The sequence below is a fragment of the Drosophila ananassae genome, chromosome 3R, assembly GCF_017639315.1.
Source record: "Drosophila ananassae strain 14024-0371.13 chromosome 3R, ASM1763931v2, whole genome shotgun sequence".
Taxonomy (NCBI): domain Eukaryota; kingdom Metazoa; phylum Arthropoda; class Insecta; order Diptera; family Drosophilidae; genus Drosophila; species Drosophila ananassae.
Genome location: NC_057930.1, coordinates 10,111,699 through 10,127,035, shown reverse-complemented (window position 1 = coordinate 10,127,035; position 15,337 = coordinate 10,111,699). Strand labels below are relative to the sequence as shown.

At 38.4% G+C, this 15,337-nt stretch overlaps 5 protein-coding genes and 1 long non-coding RNA gene across 6 annotated transcripts; 2 read left to right on the top strand and 4 right to left on the bottom strand.

Annotated features, from left to right (window-relative positions):
- Positions 1–5,396: 5,396 nt before the first annotated feature.
- LOC6506371 lies at positions 5,397–6,372 on the bottom strand. Its single transcript, XM_001965124.4, has 4 exons — positions 6,134–6,372; positions 5,737–6,071; positions 5,609–5,679; positions 5,397–5,548 (listed from the first exon to the last, which is right to left on the bottom strand). Exons 1-4 carry the CDS (start codon positions 6,209–6,211, stop codon positions 5,502–5,504), a joined length of 531 nt encoding a protein of 176 aa, XP_001965160.2. The 5' UTR covers positions 6,212–6,372; the 3' UTR covers positions 5,397–5,501.
- Positions 6,373–7,747: 1,375 nt separating this feature from the next.
- Positions 7,748–8,336, top strand: LOC6504204. Its single transcript, XM_001965123.2, has 2 exons — positions 7,748–8,146; positions 8,181–8,336. Exons 1-2 carry the CDS (start codon positions 7,748–7,750, stop codon positions 8,334–8,336), a joined length of 555 nt encoding a protein of 184 aa, XP_001965159.2.
- A 1,366-nt stretch (positions 8,337–9,702) lies between these two features.
- LOC6506361 (RNA-binding protein FUS) lies at positions 9,703–10,392 on the bottom strand. The gene is made up of 3 exons (XM_001965122.4): positions 10,230–10,392; positions 9,993–10,174; positions 9,703–9,931 (listed from the first exon to the last, which is right to left on the bottom strand). Exons 1-3 carry the CDS (start codon positions 10,278–10,280, stop codon positions 9,796–9,798), a joined length of 369 nt encoding a protein of 122 aa, XP_001965158.1. The 5' UTR covers positions 10,281–10,392; the 3' UTR covers positions 9,703–9,795.
- A 156-nt stretch (positions 10,393–10,548) lies between these two features.
- Positions 10,549–10,991, top strand: LOC6504206 (dynein light chain roadblock-type 2). The gene has a single exon (XM_001965121.4). The coding sequence runs from the start codon at positions 10,644–10,646 to the stop codon at positions 10,935–10,937; it is 294 nt and encodes a 97-aa protein (XP_001965157.1). The 5' UTR covers positions 10,549–10,643; the 3' UTR covers positions 10,938–10,991.
- A 591-nt stretch (positions 10,992–11,582) lies between these two features.
- LOC6506350 (phospholipase A1) lies at positions 11,583–13,063 on the bottom strand. Its single transcript, XM_001965120.4, has 2 exons — positions 12,838–13,063; positions 11,583–12,777 (listed from the first exon to the last, which is right to left on the bottom strand). Exons 1-2 carry the CDS (start codon positions 12,881–12,883, stop codon positions 11,639–11,641), a joined length of 1,185 nt encoding a protein of 394 aa, XP_001965156.2. The 5' UTR covers positions 12,884–13,063; the 3' UTR covers positions 11,583–11,638.
- A 1,146-nt stretch (positions 13,064–14,209) lies between these two features.
- Positions 14,210–15,334, bottom strand: LOC26514129. Its single transcript, XR_001408442.3, has 2 exons — positions 14,523–15,334; positions 14,210–14,467 (listed from the first exon to the last, which is right to left on the bottom strand). It is a non-coding gene; the product is annotated as an uncharacterized LOC26514129 (long non-coding RNA).
- Between the last annotated feature and the right edge of the window lie 3 nt (positions 15,335–15,337).

The window sequence follows — 15,337 nt, the reverse complement described above, 5'->3', positions numbered from 1 at the left end:
GCCAGGACCATAAAATAAACTTCATCTTCGGTTCGTGCTGTTGCTGCTGCTTTGCACTTGGCGTTTGTCTTTTTTTTTTGGGCCTGGAGTTTGGGATTCTTCTCATCCGCCAGAAATGCGCATTCATTCGCAAAATTCACAAAACAAATAAAATAGTTTCTGGATGTGTTTTCCTCGGAATTGGGGCCGATTATAGACGATGTGATTTGCGGTTAACAATGGCTGAGGATTGTGATTATCTGGATGATTTCCATTTGAGTTTGAAAAACTTTGCACTTTTTTTTAAGATTATTGATTTCTAATAAAAATTTTTTATATAATATTATGTTGTTAAAAATATAACCAAACTTCCCTAAAATGATATTCCTCTGAATGTTCCTTTAAGTTTATCAACGAAGCTTTTTTATGAAGTCACTTAATGCCAACCCAAAATAAACTTCCACTGCCCAAAAAATACAAGAAAAAAATATATATTAAAATACATTTACTTGAGAGAGGGTCTAAGAGGGCGAAAGGAAGCTTGTCTCGTCGGAATTAAGCCAAGTTTTGACCGGGATCGGGCCCGGGCCCAGGATCGGGCCCGAGTCCTGGTCCAGGCAGGAAATAGATTAAACTGAGCAACACTTGCGCTATTTTGGTTTCCTTTTCCTGCCGCTTGTTAAATATTCACTGGACGACGTGGAAGGGGGTGGCAGCTGGAGCTGGGGGCATGTTATGGGGGTTACCCTCTTGGCGGCGAATCACACGCAGGTCGTCGAGGGTGCTCCCCTTTCGGCTTCATCTTCCACCGCGTCGTGACAGCCAACGGCATAAACTTTTCGAATCTTATTTGTAGGATGGAGGAAAAAAAGAATATGGGCACCATAACAACAACGAGCGGTTGCGGCAATAACTGTGCTGCCCGTTGTGGTTGCCATTTTCCCGGCCCTGCGGCATCGTGTAACAATTTCCGCCGGCAGCCCCACGGAGTGCCCCACCAAGTCCTGCCATTCTGGCCCCAGTGGCTCTCGTCTCCGACCTTTTGCCTTAAATAACTTTCAATTTGAGCCAAGAACTCGCGGTTGCGCCTATTAACCGTATGCCAGCGGATAGCTTCCCCGCCATCCAGAGTCACTTCACCTTTGAGCCCCTGTCCAACAAGGGGCAGGGGTGGCGCAGAAGCCGACAATTTGTTGACTCTGGTTCCGGTGTGTTTATTAGTTCATTCTGGACTTCCAGATGCAAATTACACGCTTACCAATGGCTACTTTTTTATGGGAAAAATGTTGATCCATTCATCCACCACTTTATTTCTTTACTCATTCCAAGGTATGTATCTAACAACACTATATAATATTATATCCTTTTTAAATAAATTAGTATTAATTGATTGGATAGTTATAATCTATGTTTTCTGGTATACGTTTTTTAGGAAGGGGACACCGACGCGCTGCTGTAGATCCTGGATCATGGCGTGTTCAGATGTCACAGCAGCAGAAATTGTCGAACGACAAATGAGATATTCTGAAGATTTCCAAGACGATGAGAAGGGTATCCTTTTAGTTTGTAAGGGATATTGACCGTTTTAGTTCAATGTACAAAGTCAACTGTTTTATTGCCGTTCCAGTTACCATAACTCTCTTATAAGTTAACAAAAATCTGATCCGATTTTCAAAATTTTCAATTGCAACTTTTCTATTGCAATTTTGTGGGATTTGAATTCAGATTGAAGGCAATTGGATTTTTGAATCGTAAATGGTAATCCTTTTCCAAATACTACACTATATGGTTTCAATATTGGCTAGAAAGTGTTTTAAAATTTGTATTTAAGCCACTATGGCCTTAATTTGGACTGTAATTTATTTTAGAGAAACCGCCATACTTTTGTAAAAAAATCTCGCATATTAAACCTTTCCGACCTTAACATAGATCTAGATTACCTTGATTCTCCTTATAAAATATTCTACTGAATATAGAACTTCATTCCATAAATATTTTAAAATACAATACATTATTTATACATTCTGTATAATATCCTTCCCCCTAATGATCATTCAGCAAACTAAAGTTATATTTTAACCATAAAATTGCTTTGCTTTTGCTGACAGGTTTTCCATCTTTTCGAACTAATTCTTATCCCAGGAAAAGGATTCGGCAAAGAAAAAACTGAACAACGGCATTGTGAGGGTCCTCAAGCAATTGTAAAGATGAGCCGAGACCAGAGAGCCGTGTCCCTTGAACGCCAGAAGTCGGGAGCAGCGACAATGGCTAGATATCCTGTTTAAGGACGACCCATTCGCTCATATTTAGCTTGTCGCCTCGTATAGAAAGCGGCGGCGGTGTCATAAATTAAAACTTAAACTTTTGGAAATGTCAAGTATAAAACGGTAAATCTCCGCACACCCTTACACACACACTTGCCTGCTGGAAATGAATTGCAGCAGAAGATTGGCCAGAGAAGGGTTGGGTGCGCCAGGCAGGGGGCGTGGGTGAAAGTGGGTGGCGAAAGTCGGGAAAGGAAAGGCGAACGGCTTCCCCCATTGAATGCGCATGTTTTAGTTGCGGGCGGCGTTTTTCACTTGCTGGCAGAGATAGTGGGGAGTGCAGGGGGACTGGGAAATCGGTGGGAAAACTATATAGAGCCAGCACCCAAGAAAAGACACAACAACAACAATACATATATATGGAGGAAAAACTCCACCCAGTTTCCCATAAATTTGGGCAAAACGCAAACTTACAGATTATCCGCATTTAGTTGTAAAGGTTTCCCCACAAAATGTGTTGTATTTCATTTTTGGACTCCGCCAAAGACGAAAGTTTGTCCGGCTTGCCCTGCCATTCTGTCGATGATTTACATTTGATTTACTTTCCCTGGACAGAGCGTCCTTTTCGTCCTCCATTCTGGACATCTTAGAGCCTCTCCCCACTAACGATCCCCACTAATTTACAATAAATTCTCATCGCTGGCTCTAAATTTCTAATTTCTAATCATCATAAAATCTGATTATCATTATCGTAACTCTCGAAAAGATAGCCACCGAAAAACTTGACACATTAAGCAGCCATAACAACGAATTTACTATGCTTGAGAAAGGAACAATTTTTAAGTAAAATTTATGAAAATTAAAAAACTGTGAACAACTTTCCTTTGGTCATTTGAGAAATTTAATTGATCGCATAAATTCCTGGCAGTTTCAGCCTGCCAAGGGGGATGTACAAGAATTTATGCGAGGTAAGGGTGTCCTGACTTTGGGGGTGGCAGGGTGGTAAGGTGGTAAGGTGGAAAGGTGGCGAGGTGGCACGGTGGCACTGTGGCAAAAAAAAACATCACGACGAATGAAGTGTAACCGCGAACATAATCAAATTTCGTTTGGCCACCAAGCAAAACACAAGTTTACCTACCACCTCCTTCAAGTTTTTTTTTATTTTTTTGTCTTGGGAAAATTGCCATCTTAATTTAAAAACAATTTTGTAACTTGCCGGTGTCGTGTCTTGACTTTTTTTTGGGACACATTTTTCACGCAATTTTAATTTAACGCATAAACATTCATTTCCCAAGAGAAAATAAAGTTTTTTCCCGTAAAGACTCAAACAATAATGTTTATCTCCAAAATTTTATTTATTAATTAATCGTTTAAGGCAGACTCTTGTCTGAAAAGTACAAGAACCAAACATCATGCACCTCTTTACCAATTTTTCAATTTTTCTCCTTCCAGAAAGGATAAGTCCTCTGGGAGGGTCCTCTACCCACAAATCCCACATTCAATGCCAACACAAATATGATGAATTTGGACATTTTGTGTGCGTTGTAAAGTCACTTGCTCAAAAGTTATTAAGGATTAAAGAGTCGAGGCAAATGCGCCAGCGGATTCTGCTTCATTAGAGAGAAGGGCCAAGGATTCGGACCCAGCCCAGATTCATATGTGGTGAGACAGGACTACCAGGACTAAAGTGTATGTGTGTGGATGAGGGCGATGTTTACTTACCTTTGGTGAAAGTTTTTGAAAATCCTAAAAGGAAATCACTTTAGACGCGTCCAAAGAGATCCAGTAAAGTTTCGTTAAACCATCTGGCCGGGCTCCCCCCTTTACCAGTTCCATCACCACAAAACCAAAGTTACCAGCAGAGGAAGTGTGAACGATTATGAAGAGCTGATAGAGGGAATTCGAAAGGAGTTGCCGAAACCTATTTTAGAGTCTTTTCCACGGATGATGTTTTAATGTTGCCCGCTGGAACTTTTGAGACATCTTAATTCCTCTCGAGATAAATCAGAGAATTTCTAGCTGGTTGGGAGGTAACTTGAATTATTGGCTTGCAGGGGCTAACGAAAAATTTGTATTTTTATTTATACAATTTTTTGGAACTTATGCATTTTTATGAGCCCGCCGCTACTCTCACAACTCACTTGAATTTTTAGTATTTGTTGGGGTGTATGTGTGTGTGTGTGCTGGGTTTATCCTTTCATAAATGGGTCCAACGGCCAACTGATTTATGCCACCGCAAGCTGAAGCTGTAGTTGTTCTTGGTCCTGCAGCAGCAGCGCCAGATCCTGCAACTGTTCCACACCGGGGCATCCTGATGTCGACGGTGGCAGCGTTGGGCGGTGGCAACAAAATAACAAAGCAACAAAACCGAAATTCCAGAAAACAACATAAAACCGATTGATTTATTTTGACAATGCTACCATGCAGTGTCGACCCGACCCGGCTTCCCTCACCTTCCCTCCACCCACCTCTCCGCTCTTGGCATACGCCCATGGAAAACTCAAACCAAAGCCAACCACCTCGCCACCCACTGATACCACGATCCCTGAGCGGTGCAAGTCCAAGCTTCAGTCTGGTTGCCATTGTTTGTTGTAGTCCGTCTCGGTGTCTTCCTCTCTCTGTCCCTGTCTCTGTCTCTGCCTCTGTCTGTGTCCCTGTCTCTGTCCCACTCCACATCGACATGTTCCGTTCGCATTTCGGACCCCATCACACCCACAGTCCCTGCCCCACCACAGCATACCCTGAAAACCACCAGCAGTCCTGGACAAAAAGTTGTCCTCGTTGTCCGCTTTGTAAAATATTTTATTTGCACATCTTTCTTATTTTAATCCTTCATTGCATTTTGTTTGGCTTGGGTGACTTGAGCCAACCACCCACCCACCCACTCACACCCACAATTCCCCTGCTCTCCTCATGATTTTCTAAAGGACATATAGGGTGGGGCAGGGCAGGATGCGTTGGTTCTATACAATGGCAAATGGCCATAAAATAAACGTTAATTACCCACAAGGAATGAGAGTAATTCCTAATCCTTAGGGTAATATATGCAGAACTGATCATTTCGAATAATAGGATCACAGAGATGTGTTTTATCCTGTGTCTTGATCGAAAACTACTACATATAATACCAGATTAATAATAATAAAAATGCAATTCCTTTAGAATAATATATTTTTTCGCATAAGATTCAACAACTCGGAACACACTAAAAGAAAAACAACGACCAAAAATATTTTAAATGTAAGAAAAGGCTGTTCTTCACCAAAATGAATGCCTGCGTTGGTGCTGCATTCGTCCATTATAATCTAAAAATTAAATTTAATTATCTTTTTGAATAATTATAGCAAAGTATTATCTTTACTAACCAGTGGCATAATTAGGAAAGTAACTGGAATCTCCTCCGCTGTTTTGGGTGCTAGAAGCATCCATCGGTGAACTATGGAAATCCCATAATAGTTAATCCCTTAATTAATATATTTTTTTAAAAACTTACTACAACCCATTACGTGACATCATTTCTTTAGCTCGCCTCTGTCCACGTGCCATGCAACGATACTCTGAAGGACTCTGATAACCAACAGGATTGTAAGGATTGGAACGAAAGCCATCAGACATATTGTCGTTAGGCCGCGGCTGCTTCTGATAGTACTTATCGAAGTACTCATGTTGCATAGACATTGGAGGGGCCTGACGATTTTGATAGTCCCGTGGCATTTCCAAATCCATTGCAGGAAGCCGACAGTCACCATAACGCTGCTCCATAGCAGTGGGAGGACGATAGTCGCCATGGCGCTGCTCCGGCTCTTGATGCTGCATCCCACGAGACAACTGATTCCAATCACATAAGTTATTGGGTTATAGGATATATAATTAGGGTGTAGGATAGTTACCTCGGGATAGAATTCTTCAGGAGTAGGCATATAGGGAATTCCAGAGAGCTGAGCGTACATGGCAAAATCAATGTCCATTTTAATGGGTCAGTTTTTCTTTTGATTTGATTTTGAACGAAAAGATACTAAAAATTTTAAGAAAATTTTTTTTAACTTTTTTTCTGGTTCTAATTTGGCAGAAAGTAAAACTCGAATGATCTTAGTCCAAAGGAATTTCCAACTCGTTTGACATCCTAAAGGCAAATGTTACTAGATTGCTAATATTTTTCGTGGTTTAGAAAAATTTCAACAAAAGCCTACTCAGATTGTATAAAGTGAAAAATTATGATAAAAATTTATATGTTCTAAAGTTATTTATTGTACGATTATACAAGCCGACAATTTCCAACTTTTTTTTTCCTCCACGCATAATTTTACCTGCTCCATAACCTTTAGGCTCCCCTGAACCAAAGTCCAGAACAAGAATAGGTTCTATCACCCACAGTTTTCGCGGAACATCTAAGAGAAGAAATCGATCATATTTTACCATATATTGAATTATGTAGGCCGTGTAATGACGATGACCATCATTGTTTCTAGTACATATCATTTTTGAAATGTATGTGTACCAACTAAAATTAAAAAACGGTATCTAGCAGTTACCATATCTTTGGAATACTCATCCAAAGTTGAAATCTCAGATTTTCTACATTAATTTTTGGTCTTCTATGATTTTTCCCCAAACATTTTTGTATGGAAGATTTTTATTTTCTTATTGAAATCAGTAGATCATACAATGTTTAAACAATATTTTCGTCAATTAAATTGGAGTTTTTAATCTCATATTTTCAAAAAGTCATGGCTATCAAAAACTGTTTCTATGTTCAAAACGTATCTATTGCAGGTTCAGCTTGTTTAGTAAAACTTTACAGAAATAGTAGACAGCCATGACTTTTTGAAAATATGAGATTAAAAACTCCAATTTAATTGACGAAAATATTGTTTAACCACCTATAATAAATTCAATAAAATTATTTCTGGTATGATCATGGTACATGGTATGATCTACTGATTTCAATAAGAAAATAAAAATCTTCCATAGAAAAATGTTTGGGAAAAAATCATAGAAGACCAAAAATTAACGTAGAAAATCTGAGATTTCAACTTTGGATGAGTATTCCAAAGATATGGTAACTGCTAGATACCATTTTTGAATTTTAGTTGGTACACATACATTTCAAAAATGATATGTACTGGAAACAATGATGGTCATAGCCATTACACGGCCTACATAATTCAATATATCGTAAAATTTGATCAATTTCTTCTCTTAGGTGTACCGCGGAAACGGTAGGTGATAGAACCTATGTTTGTTCTGGACTTTGGTTCAGGGGTGCTTAAAGGTTAGAGAGCAGGTGAAATTATGTATGGAGATTTTTTTTCTGTTGGCCTGTGTTATCTCGACTTAATTATATACATATATAGGAGTTTATTTGTTTATTTAATGCTTTGCTACTTAAATAAAGATTAAAAAATGTTTAGTGAATACTTTGAAAAAATGACTCCCGAACATTTTAAATATAAAAATAATTATTTAACTATTTTCCGAATCATTCTGTTGGTAACATTGTCGCCATGAATATCGGATTTATAAGTCTTTTGGGATTATCCTTCATAGCCATAGTTCCTGGTGATATAAAAACACGTCACACGAACTTAAAGTGCGAAATCCGGGATTTCTCATACGTGGAAGTGAAAATATGCCGTCTGAAGGTTTTGGGGCGTGGCAAAATAGGAGCAACGGTCAATCTAAAACTTTTAAAGCTGCCCATTAAAGCAATAAGCGTTAATTTTTCCGTCTTTAAAAAACTTTCCGGCTACCATCCATTTTTATTTAACGTAACCGTGGATCTTTGTCACTTCTTGAAACATCCAAATCGCTTCCACGTCTTCTACTACTTTTATGGAGCCATGAAGCCCTTCATGAATATGAACCATAGTTGTCCCTTAAACGTAAGTATACTCAAAACTATTGTAGTTGACATTATTTATCTTTTTCGACATACAGCACGATTTCATATTAAAGGACTTTGTTCTGAGTGATCAGATGTTCTCTAAGATCCCAGTCCCAGTCGGCAGTTACATGTTTTTAATCACATTTATCACGGAAAACGTTGTGCGAGGAACCATAACTTCGTATTTGGATATAAACGTTGATAACTAGTATAAATGAAGCACAAGTGACATAAATAATTATAAAATTCTAAGCTACACAATTATTTAAAACTATGGCCTTTTTCGACTTAAATATTAATATAAATTTATAAGAGTTTACTTTTTTTAAATAGAATAACAATTTGAATATTTAGCAATAAAAGTACCTAAAAATTAAATGTCTTCTAGTTTGGTTTATGGTTCACTGCCTAAATTGTGAAAAATTAATATTGGTTGAATATTTATATTTTTGCATAAAATTGATTCAATCTTCTGCTTTTTGAAAGCTAATGATGTTAAATATTTGCCATAATTGATACTATGTTGTTTCAACAGGAAGTAGCTGTAACTACAATTTTTTTTCCAAACTACCATATAATTACCTGCGTAGTTATAATATTTGTTTGTGAACTTGTAATATGAAAATAATTACCTAACCATTTTCCGAATCATTCTGCTGGTAACATTGTCGCCATGAAGATCGGATTTATTAGTCTTTTGGGATTATCCTTCATAGCCATAGTTCCTGGTGATATAAAAACACGTCACACGAACTTAAAGTGCGACTTCCCGGACTTATCATACGTGGAAGTGAAAATATGTCGTCTAAAGGTTTTGGGGCGTGGCAAAATAGGAGCCTCGGTCCATCTTGACATTTTTAAGCTGCCCGTTAAAGAAATCAGCGTCAATTTTTCCGTTTTTAAAAAACTTTCCGGCTACCATCTATTTTTATTCAACGTAACCGTTGATCTTTGTCACTTCTTGAAACATCCAAGTCGCTTAAATGTTTTCTTTTATTTTTATGGAGCCATGAAGCCCTTCATGAATATGAACCATAGTTGTCCCTTAAACGTAAGTAATCTTTACACTTTTGTAGTTGACATTATTAATCTTGATAATAATATAATCTTGATATATATATATATCTTGTGTGATACTTATCATATTTTACCAATAATACTCGTATTTAAGATTTAAGTCTTTGAGGATTTGTTGTTTTAAAATGATTTGTGGAATACAATGCATCGTAATCGGTCCAAAAAAATTAGCCTCGTTTGGCTTCCGTGTGAAAATTTCGAAGGTAATTCGAAGGAAAAACATCTGTCACAATAAAATTCCATTGTAGTTTTTCCATGTAAATAAAAAAGTGCCTTTAATTGGACTAAAAGTAGCTAAAAAGCAATTTTTCGTTTTCAAAAAAACTGATATGTTCTCTGGAATTATTATATTATGGATATTAAAAACATTCCTTTACATTAATGATATAATATATCATATCAAATATATCCTTTACTAATGATTATTTAAACACTATAGAAAACCAACTAGTTTTTACCAGATCCAACCCTCAATCATTAAAAATAAAGTAGCCAATATTTAAAAAAATATAATATTTAATGTTTATTTATAGGCAAACACGTTTCAATTTTAAACCATAATATCAATATCTAGTGAGTGCACATCTTTGACTAAAAGTAAGAGTTTTGGTTGCTGCTGCCGTTTCCACGGTTTCCACGATATATTTGGCCCTCGGCGCCACCAATTCCGGGCAAGGAGCTGTAGTAATCTCCCTGTCCTCCACCACGCTGTTGGTCCATGGGGGAGCTATGGATATATTTTATTATATTTATATAAAGGACTAAGATGTGATGATATGTGGACTTACTAGAGCCCGTTGCGAGAGTTCATTTCGCGCATGATCTTCTGATAACGTAGAGGACTACGATATCCGGGGCCACCGAGAGCAGCGGCGCCACTTTGCATGTTCCTGGACTCTTGTCCAAAGCCACCGGCAGGTTGGCCGAATCCCTGGCTGGTGCCCATCTGGTCATAGTTCATTTCATAGCCCTATATATTTATAATACTAATAACTGATTTAAATTTAAAAGAATTAAGTTCTCACCTCGCCGCCCTGGCCGTAGCCACCAAATTGCATACCATTACCGTACTCCATTATAATTTTTTTTTTATCGAAAGTTTTCACTAAAAATTTTGATTCCAGAAAAACTTTTTTTGGTTTTTGTGTTTTTTGTTTTTAGAGATCTTTACAGTCCGAAACCAGAAATAGAAATGATTTGTCTCCAGAGATTCATGACCAGGTCGAAATTTTCATTGACAGAAATTTGTCATAGATTGCTTGGTTTGGAAATCTGGGAGAGCTTAAAAAAATGTCTAAAATCTAAAAATGTTATTATTGGTATATCATAGTGTGCCTTTTGTTATCCTTTATAATAAATACAAAGTTATAGTTCAAATCACATTTTAAACTTGGACAAATAAAATCGAAAAGTGGGTACTTATATATATTTCCTAAAAGATGTCTGCCGAAATTGAGGAGATATTGAAACGCTACCAGAGTTATCCCAATGTTGCTGGCATTATAATTTTGGATCCCTTTGCCATTCCTATTAAGACGACTATGGACTATACCTTGACGGTGCACTACGCCGCTGTGGTCCACACTTTGGCGGCTAAGGCGGCTAAGATGGTGTCCAGTTTGGACGCAAACAACGAGCTGATGACCATACGCTTGCGCACCAAACAGCACGAGGTCGTCATAGTGCCATCGGAGAGCTACATCATTATTGTGGTGCAGAAACCCGGCGAATGATTAGCCAAAAAAAATGTAATATCCAATAAAAATATATTTGTGTTGGGGCCCCTATGCAATTGGCTTTTTATCTAGTTTTAATTAAAGTTAGAAAGTGTCTGGGCCAATGGCGCATCTTTGGCCGTGTGAAATATGAGAGTTGGCCCTGGCTTGGCGGCGTTAATTGCTGCAGATAAATACACGCCGCGTCGCCATAATTACGACAGACAGATTAAGGGCCACACTTAATTGTCCGCCGTAAACTGTTTGCCGGGTATCTCTAATCCGGCCAAGGAGAACAACTTGCCATTGCCATCGTCTTGGCAAAAAAAATATTCTCCTGCTCGATTTTAATTATTCGGCGACTTTCTCACACTTTGCCGTTTGCATATTCATTGGTTTTGCTTCACTCCCTCTAAAAAGAACCTTCTGGGGGCATGCAGCGCTTTGATTTCCATTACGGCCATTTTGCAAATTTTTCTTACCTCTTCAGCCTGAAACTTCTGAAAGTTACGTTGCAATATGGCTTGGAAGATAAGCTAGTTGAAGTGGTCATACAAATGGCCGGCTAGTTGGGGGAAAAACTACATTTAAGTTGATATTAAGATATTTTCCAGAGCGAGAAGAGTATTATTAAAATTACCATTAAATTTATTTAAAATAAATTATGTATTTTATAAAATAAAATCACATTTGAGGCACTTATTCAAATAACTCTAATCCTAATCCGTCGACTTGCCAAGGGCAAAGGGATCACTCGACGAGGTCCTCACGTAGAAGATCCCCTCTTTGTGGAGGGATGGTTCTCCGGCCATCTGGACTGTTTGCCTCCTGCTCTGATCGCACTTCCACTTGCCCTCCTCCCGGACACAGGGGGTGCCCCAGAATCCAAGCGGCGAGTTTATGGATTCAGCGAACATCTGATAGGATCGGATGTGGGAGCACCCCAGGTAATAGCAGCTGCGCTGGTAGGCACCATAGTTCGGATAGAACGTGGCACTGCCCGTGGGTCGGCGAAAGCCAAAGTTGGCACTGGTGTGCATGGACTCCACATACTTGGCATCGGTGGGATCGATCCGGAACTCAGCGGTGCGGTGACGGAACTTTGGCCCAGCAGGATCCAGAGCAAAGATGGTATTGACCTGGTCCGGTTTCAGTCGCTTGCCGGCGGATCCAGCTATCTGGGCTCCCAGGGAGTGTCCAATCAAGTATATGCTATCGAAGTCGGCGTCGAACTCCCGATGCAGGCTCCTCACAAACTGGGCCAACTGAGCGCCAAAGGTTTCGATCAGAGTGACGACTGAGAAGTAGTTGATATTTGCGGAACTGGCACTCCAATCGGCCACGATCACGTTGTACTCCCCCTTCTTCAGATAGGCATCCTTAATGTCTCTATTGAAAGAGCCCCGCGACTGACTCATCCAGCCATGGACCATCAGCCTGGTGGGCAGAGAAGCATTGAAACCGGAACGCTTCCATTTTTGCTCATTGGAGAAGTCGAGCTCCCGGCCGCATTGGGGGAATTCCCGCTTGAAGAGGTAGAACTGCATTCTCAGCTTCTTGCTGGAGAATGGATTCAGATTGCTGGCTATTTTTTTGACAAAGGCCAGATCCAAAAACTTTCCAATGCCCCGCGATTCGCTGAGATCCTTGTCGCACTGATTCCACTTCTCAAGCTTGGCTCCCTCGTACTCATCGTCAAGATTTTGGAGGATGTCATCCGCCTCGGGTTGGGTAGAAATGTCAGATCTGGCGCCTAACCCAGTGGGTATGTCATCCAGATTGGTAAGAGTGCTCATAAACTCGTCCATCTCGGCATCGTAATTGCCCTCGACTTCAATTACGCTGGGCTTGCCTTGGGCTAAATTATAAAGAAATATTATTTATTTATTTTTTATTATTTTGTTCGAAGAAAACTCACCTAATGTGGCCACCAACAAGAGAACTGCGAAAAGTTGAGTCCACATCTTTGGTCGATTTATTAGATCAGCTGCAGCTAGAGAAGCTATCGGTTCTACTGGCAATTGCACTCTGTTGATCTGTTCGATCCAGCTACCTGGTTTTATATACCTGGGGTCTCAGCAACTCTATTTATAGTGCCAATGCATTCTGGCATTATAGATTCACTAGACGCACTCGGCACGTCACAGCCTGGCATTTTCACGGCATTAGTTCGCACAGATCAAGCGATTCAATTGATAGTCGATTGACTCCAGAGCGGTAGATTAAGAGGGGTTTTGTAATTTATAATAATACGAAAGTCATAGATTATATCTATAATTATAGATATGTATTAATGATATTATAGTAGATATATTACATGTTATAGTATAGATGGAAGATATATTTTTTTGTTTATTTTGATTCAACATCCCCTTGGTTAATTTGTTAAGTCCTTTAATGTTGTATCTATTGATTTTGCCTGGTTATTCTCCCACATAAACTATTATAACTACGTGTGGCTTTTTAAAACCCCTTTTTAAAGGCTAAAATTTGTATGAAAAATAGAAAATATATCCACTTTCAAATCACAAGCATTAAATATTAAAATTTTGACTTTAACGTCAGCAAACTGCGTCCGATTCTATGGAAGATTTGTTAAATTTCAACATTTTCTAAGTTTTAAGAAGCTTCTAGGACCCATAGGCCTCAAATATATTCATAGATTAGTAAACCCCTTTTGAGCCAGCCTCTGATCACTATATACCCAGCTGATATGAGGCATTGCCAGCTTTTTTTGTAGAGGCACGCGTTTCTTCCCACAGAAACAAGTCCAGTTTGCATTACCGGTTCCCCAGGCATTCTATGACGTAGCACTGACTAGACCAAGTCGGACAACTAAGTCGCGTGTCTGGGAAATTCAGAATGAAAGCTTCAGTAGACGGCAAAAAAAGTGGGCAAAAGCTAAGTTAGCCAAACGCGATCACAATTATCAACTGGGCGTTTTGCGGCTATAGATTATAGAATACTATTAGCCGACCAACCTCAATGACTTTAATCGTAATCGTTTTCATGGGTCATCTAATCGACTATTTGCGGTTTTTTAAGGGAAATATCAATTGAAGTTTAATAGATTATTTTTATTAAATGGCACAGTTGACGTGATTGAATATTAACATTTAACTTGTAGAAACAATACTCACTGAAAAATCTTTTATTCCCAACATTTTCATTCTTTAAAGCTAGAATATTACCTTGAATAGAAATTTTCCAATACCTTTCTAATGAATAATAAGAAATCCCTTTCTTTTTAATTTAATTATTACGTTAATCACATAATAATACATAAAGTATAAATTATAAACATATATTTATGTAGAATGATTCCAAAATAACTAAAGCCACAGGAAAAATTTCCGCATGGCCAGAAGGCGCTACAGGGCAATAGGGTTCTTCTTGAAGATCTTTAGGAACTGCCAAATCTTCTCGAAATGTTCTGATATTTTTAGACACGTATAGTACAGAAACCAGACAGCATCTAAACTGAAGAGGGATACTATCCTTGGGAAGTACACGCAAATGATTCATCATTTCATCTCAGGATTGAAGGTCTGAAAGGAAAGTTAATTTAACTGAAAATTTTACTAAATAAAACTGAATCCTTACCTTTAGTTATAGAATTCACTCTGTTCTGGTCCGACTAGTATTTCAATACAGCATCATGGAACTCCGTTGGCCAGTCTATTCGCATCATAGGCATTGACATTGGAAGCTCACCTGGGGCCGCTCGCAGACGCTCCCCCAGATCAGCGAGAGTTTCTTTAGAGCCATGAGCCGACTCTAAAGCGAAGAACTCCTTACCAGGAAGATGTCACCAAAAATTGGCCAGCCCAGAGCAGATAGGTTTCATGTGGAATGGGCTTCTCGTGGTACACTAAGCAGAGCATCAATTTGATTCAAAGGCAGCAACATCAAAAGTTTAATAAAAGTTTTTAGTTTTTAATTTAGAAATTTAAAACAAAATTGTTTATTCCATTTTGTCTCTGGTTTTTTTTGGGAGTTTTGTTACCGTTCCGTGTGATAAATATTGTAGACTGAATAATTTTTGCCTGGGGCTCCACTTTTATAGTAAATTATGTTTCTATTTACAAAGCCTCCTTAGGTGACAATTTTTCAATTTATATTTTTTCAATTTCAATTGTTTAGCAACATTTTTTATTATTGACTAGGGCCTAGAGTCTCAGCAATATTTTCAGACTTCAATAAGAAAAAAATTAAATACTAGCACTTTAATGAGCTTTTTAAACGGTAAAGTAAAATTTAATAATGAAAAATATTACTTTTATTCTTAAACTAAGCAACATCTAACAGAACTTTGTAAAAACTTCTTAGTCAAGTTCACAACCAAATGTTATTATTTACTTTACATGTTATTACAAATCTGTTAATAACAGAGAAATGGAGCACAACAGGGGGATTTA

Coding starts and splice junctions, on each gene's coding strand:
- LOC6506371 (XM_001965124.4), bottom strand. CDS start 6,211: ATGGACATTGATTTTGCCATGTACGCTCAGCTCTCTGGAATTCCCTAT. Junction 5,680..5,736: donor ATGTCACGTAATGGGTTGTA/GTAAGTTTTTAA, acceptor GGATTTCCATAG/TTCACCGATGGATGCTTCTA. Junction 5,549..5,608: donor CTTTCCTAATTATGCCACTG/GTTAGTAAAGAT, acceptor TTTAATTTTTAG/ATTATAATGGACGAATGCAG.
- LOC6504204 (XM_001965123.2), top strand. CDS start 7,748: ATGAATATCGGATTTATAAGTCTTTTGGGATTATCCTTCATAGCCATA. Junction 8,147..8,180: donor TAAGTATACTCAAAACTATT/GTAGTTGACATT, acceptor TTCGACATACAG/CACGATTTCATATTAAAGGA.
- LOC6506361 (XM_001965122.4), bottom strand. CDS start 10,280: ATGGAGTACGGTAATGGTATGCAATTTGGTGGCTACGGCCAGGGCGGC. Junction 10,175..10,229: donor GCTACGGCCAGGGCGGCGAG/GTGAGAACTTAA, acceptor ATAAATATATAG/GGCTATGAAATGAACTATGA. Junction 9,932..9,992: donor AACTCTCGCAACGGGCTCTA/GTAAGTCCACAT, acceptor ATATATCCATAG/CTCCCCCATGGACCAACAGC.
- LOC6504206 (XM_001965121.4), top strand. CDS start 10,644: ATGTCTGCCGAAATTGAGGAGATATTGAAACGCTACCAGAGTTATCCC.
- LOC6506350 (XM_001965120.4), bottom strand. CDS start 12,883: ATGTGGACTCAACTTTTCGCAGTTCTCTTGTTGGTGGCCACATTAG. Junction 12,778..12,837: donor CTTGTTGGTGGCCACATTAG/GTGAGTTTTCTT, acceptor TTTATAATTTAG/CCCAAGGCAAGCCCAGCGTA.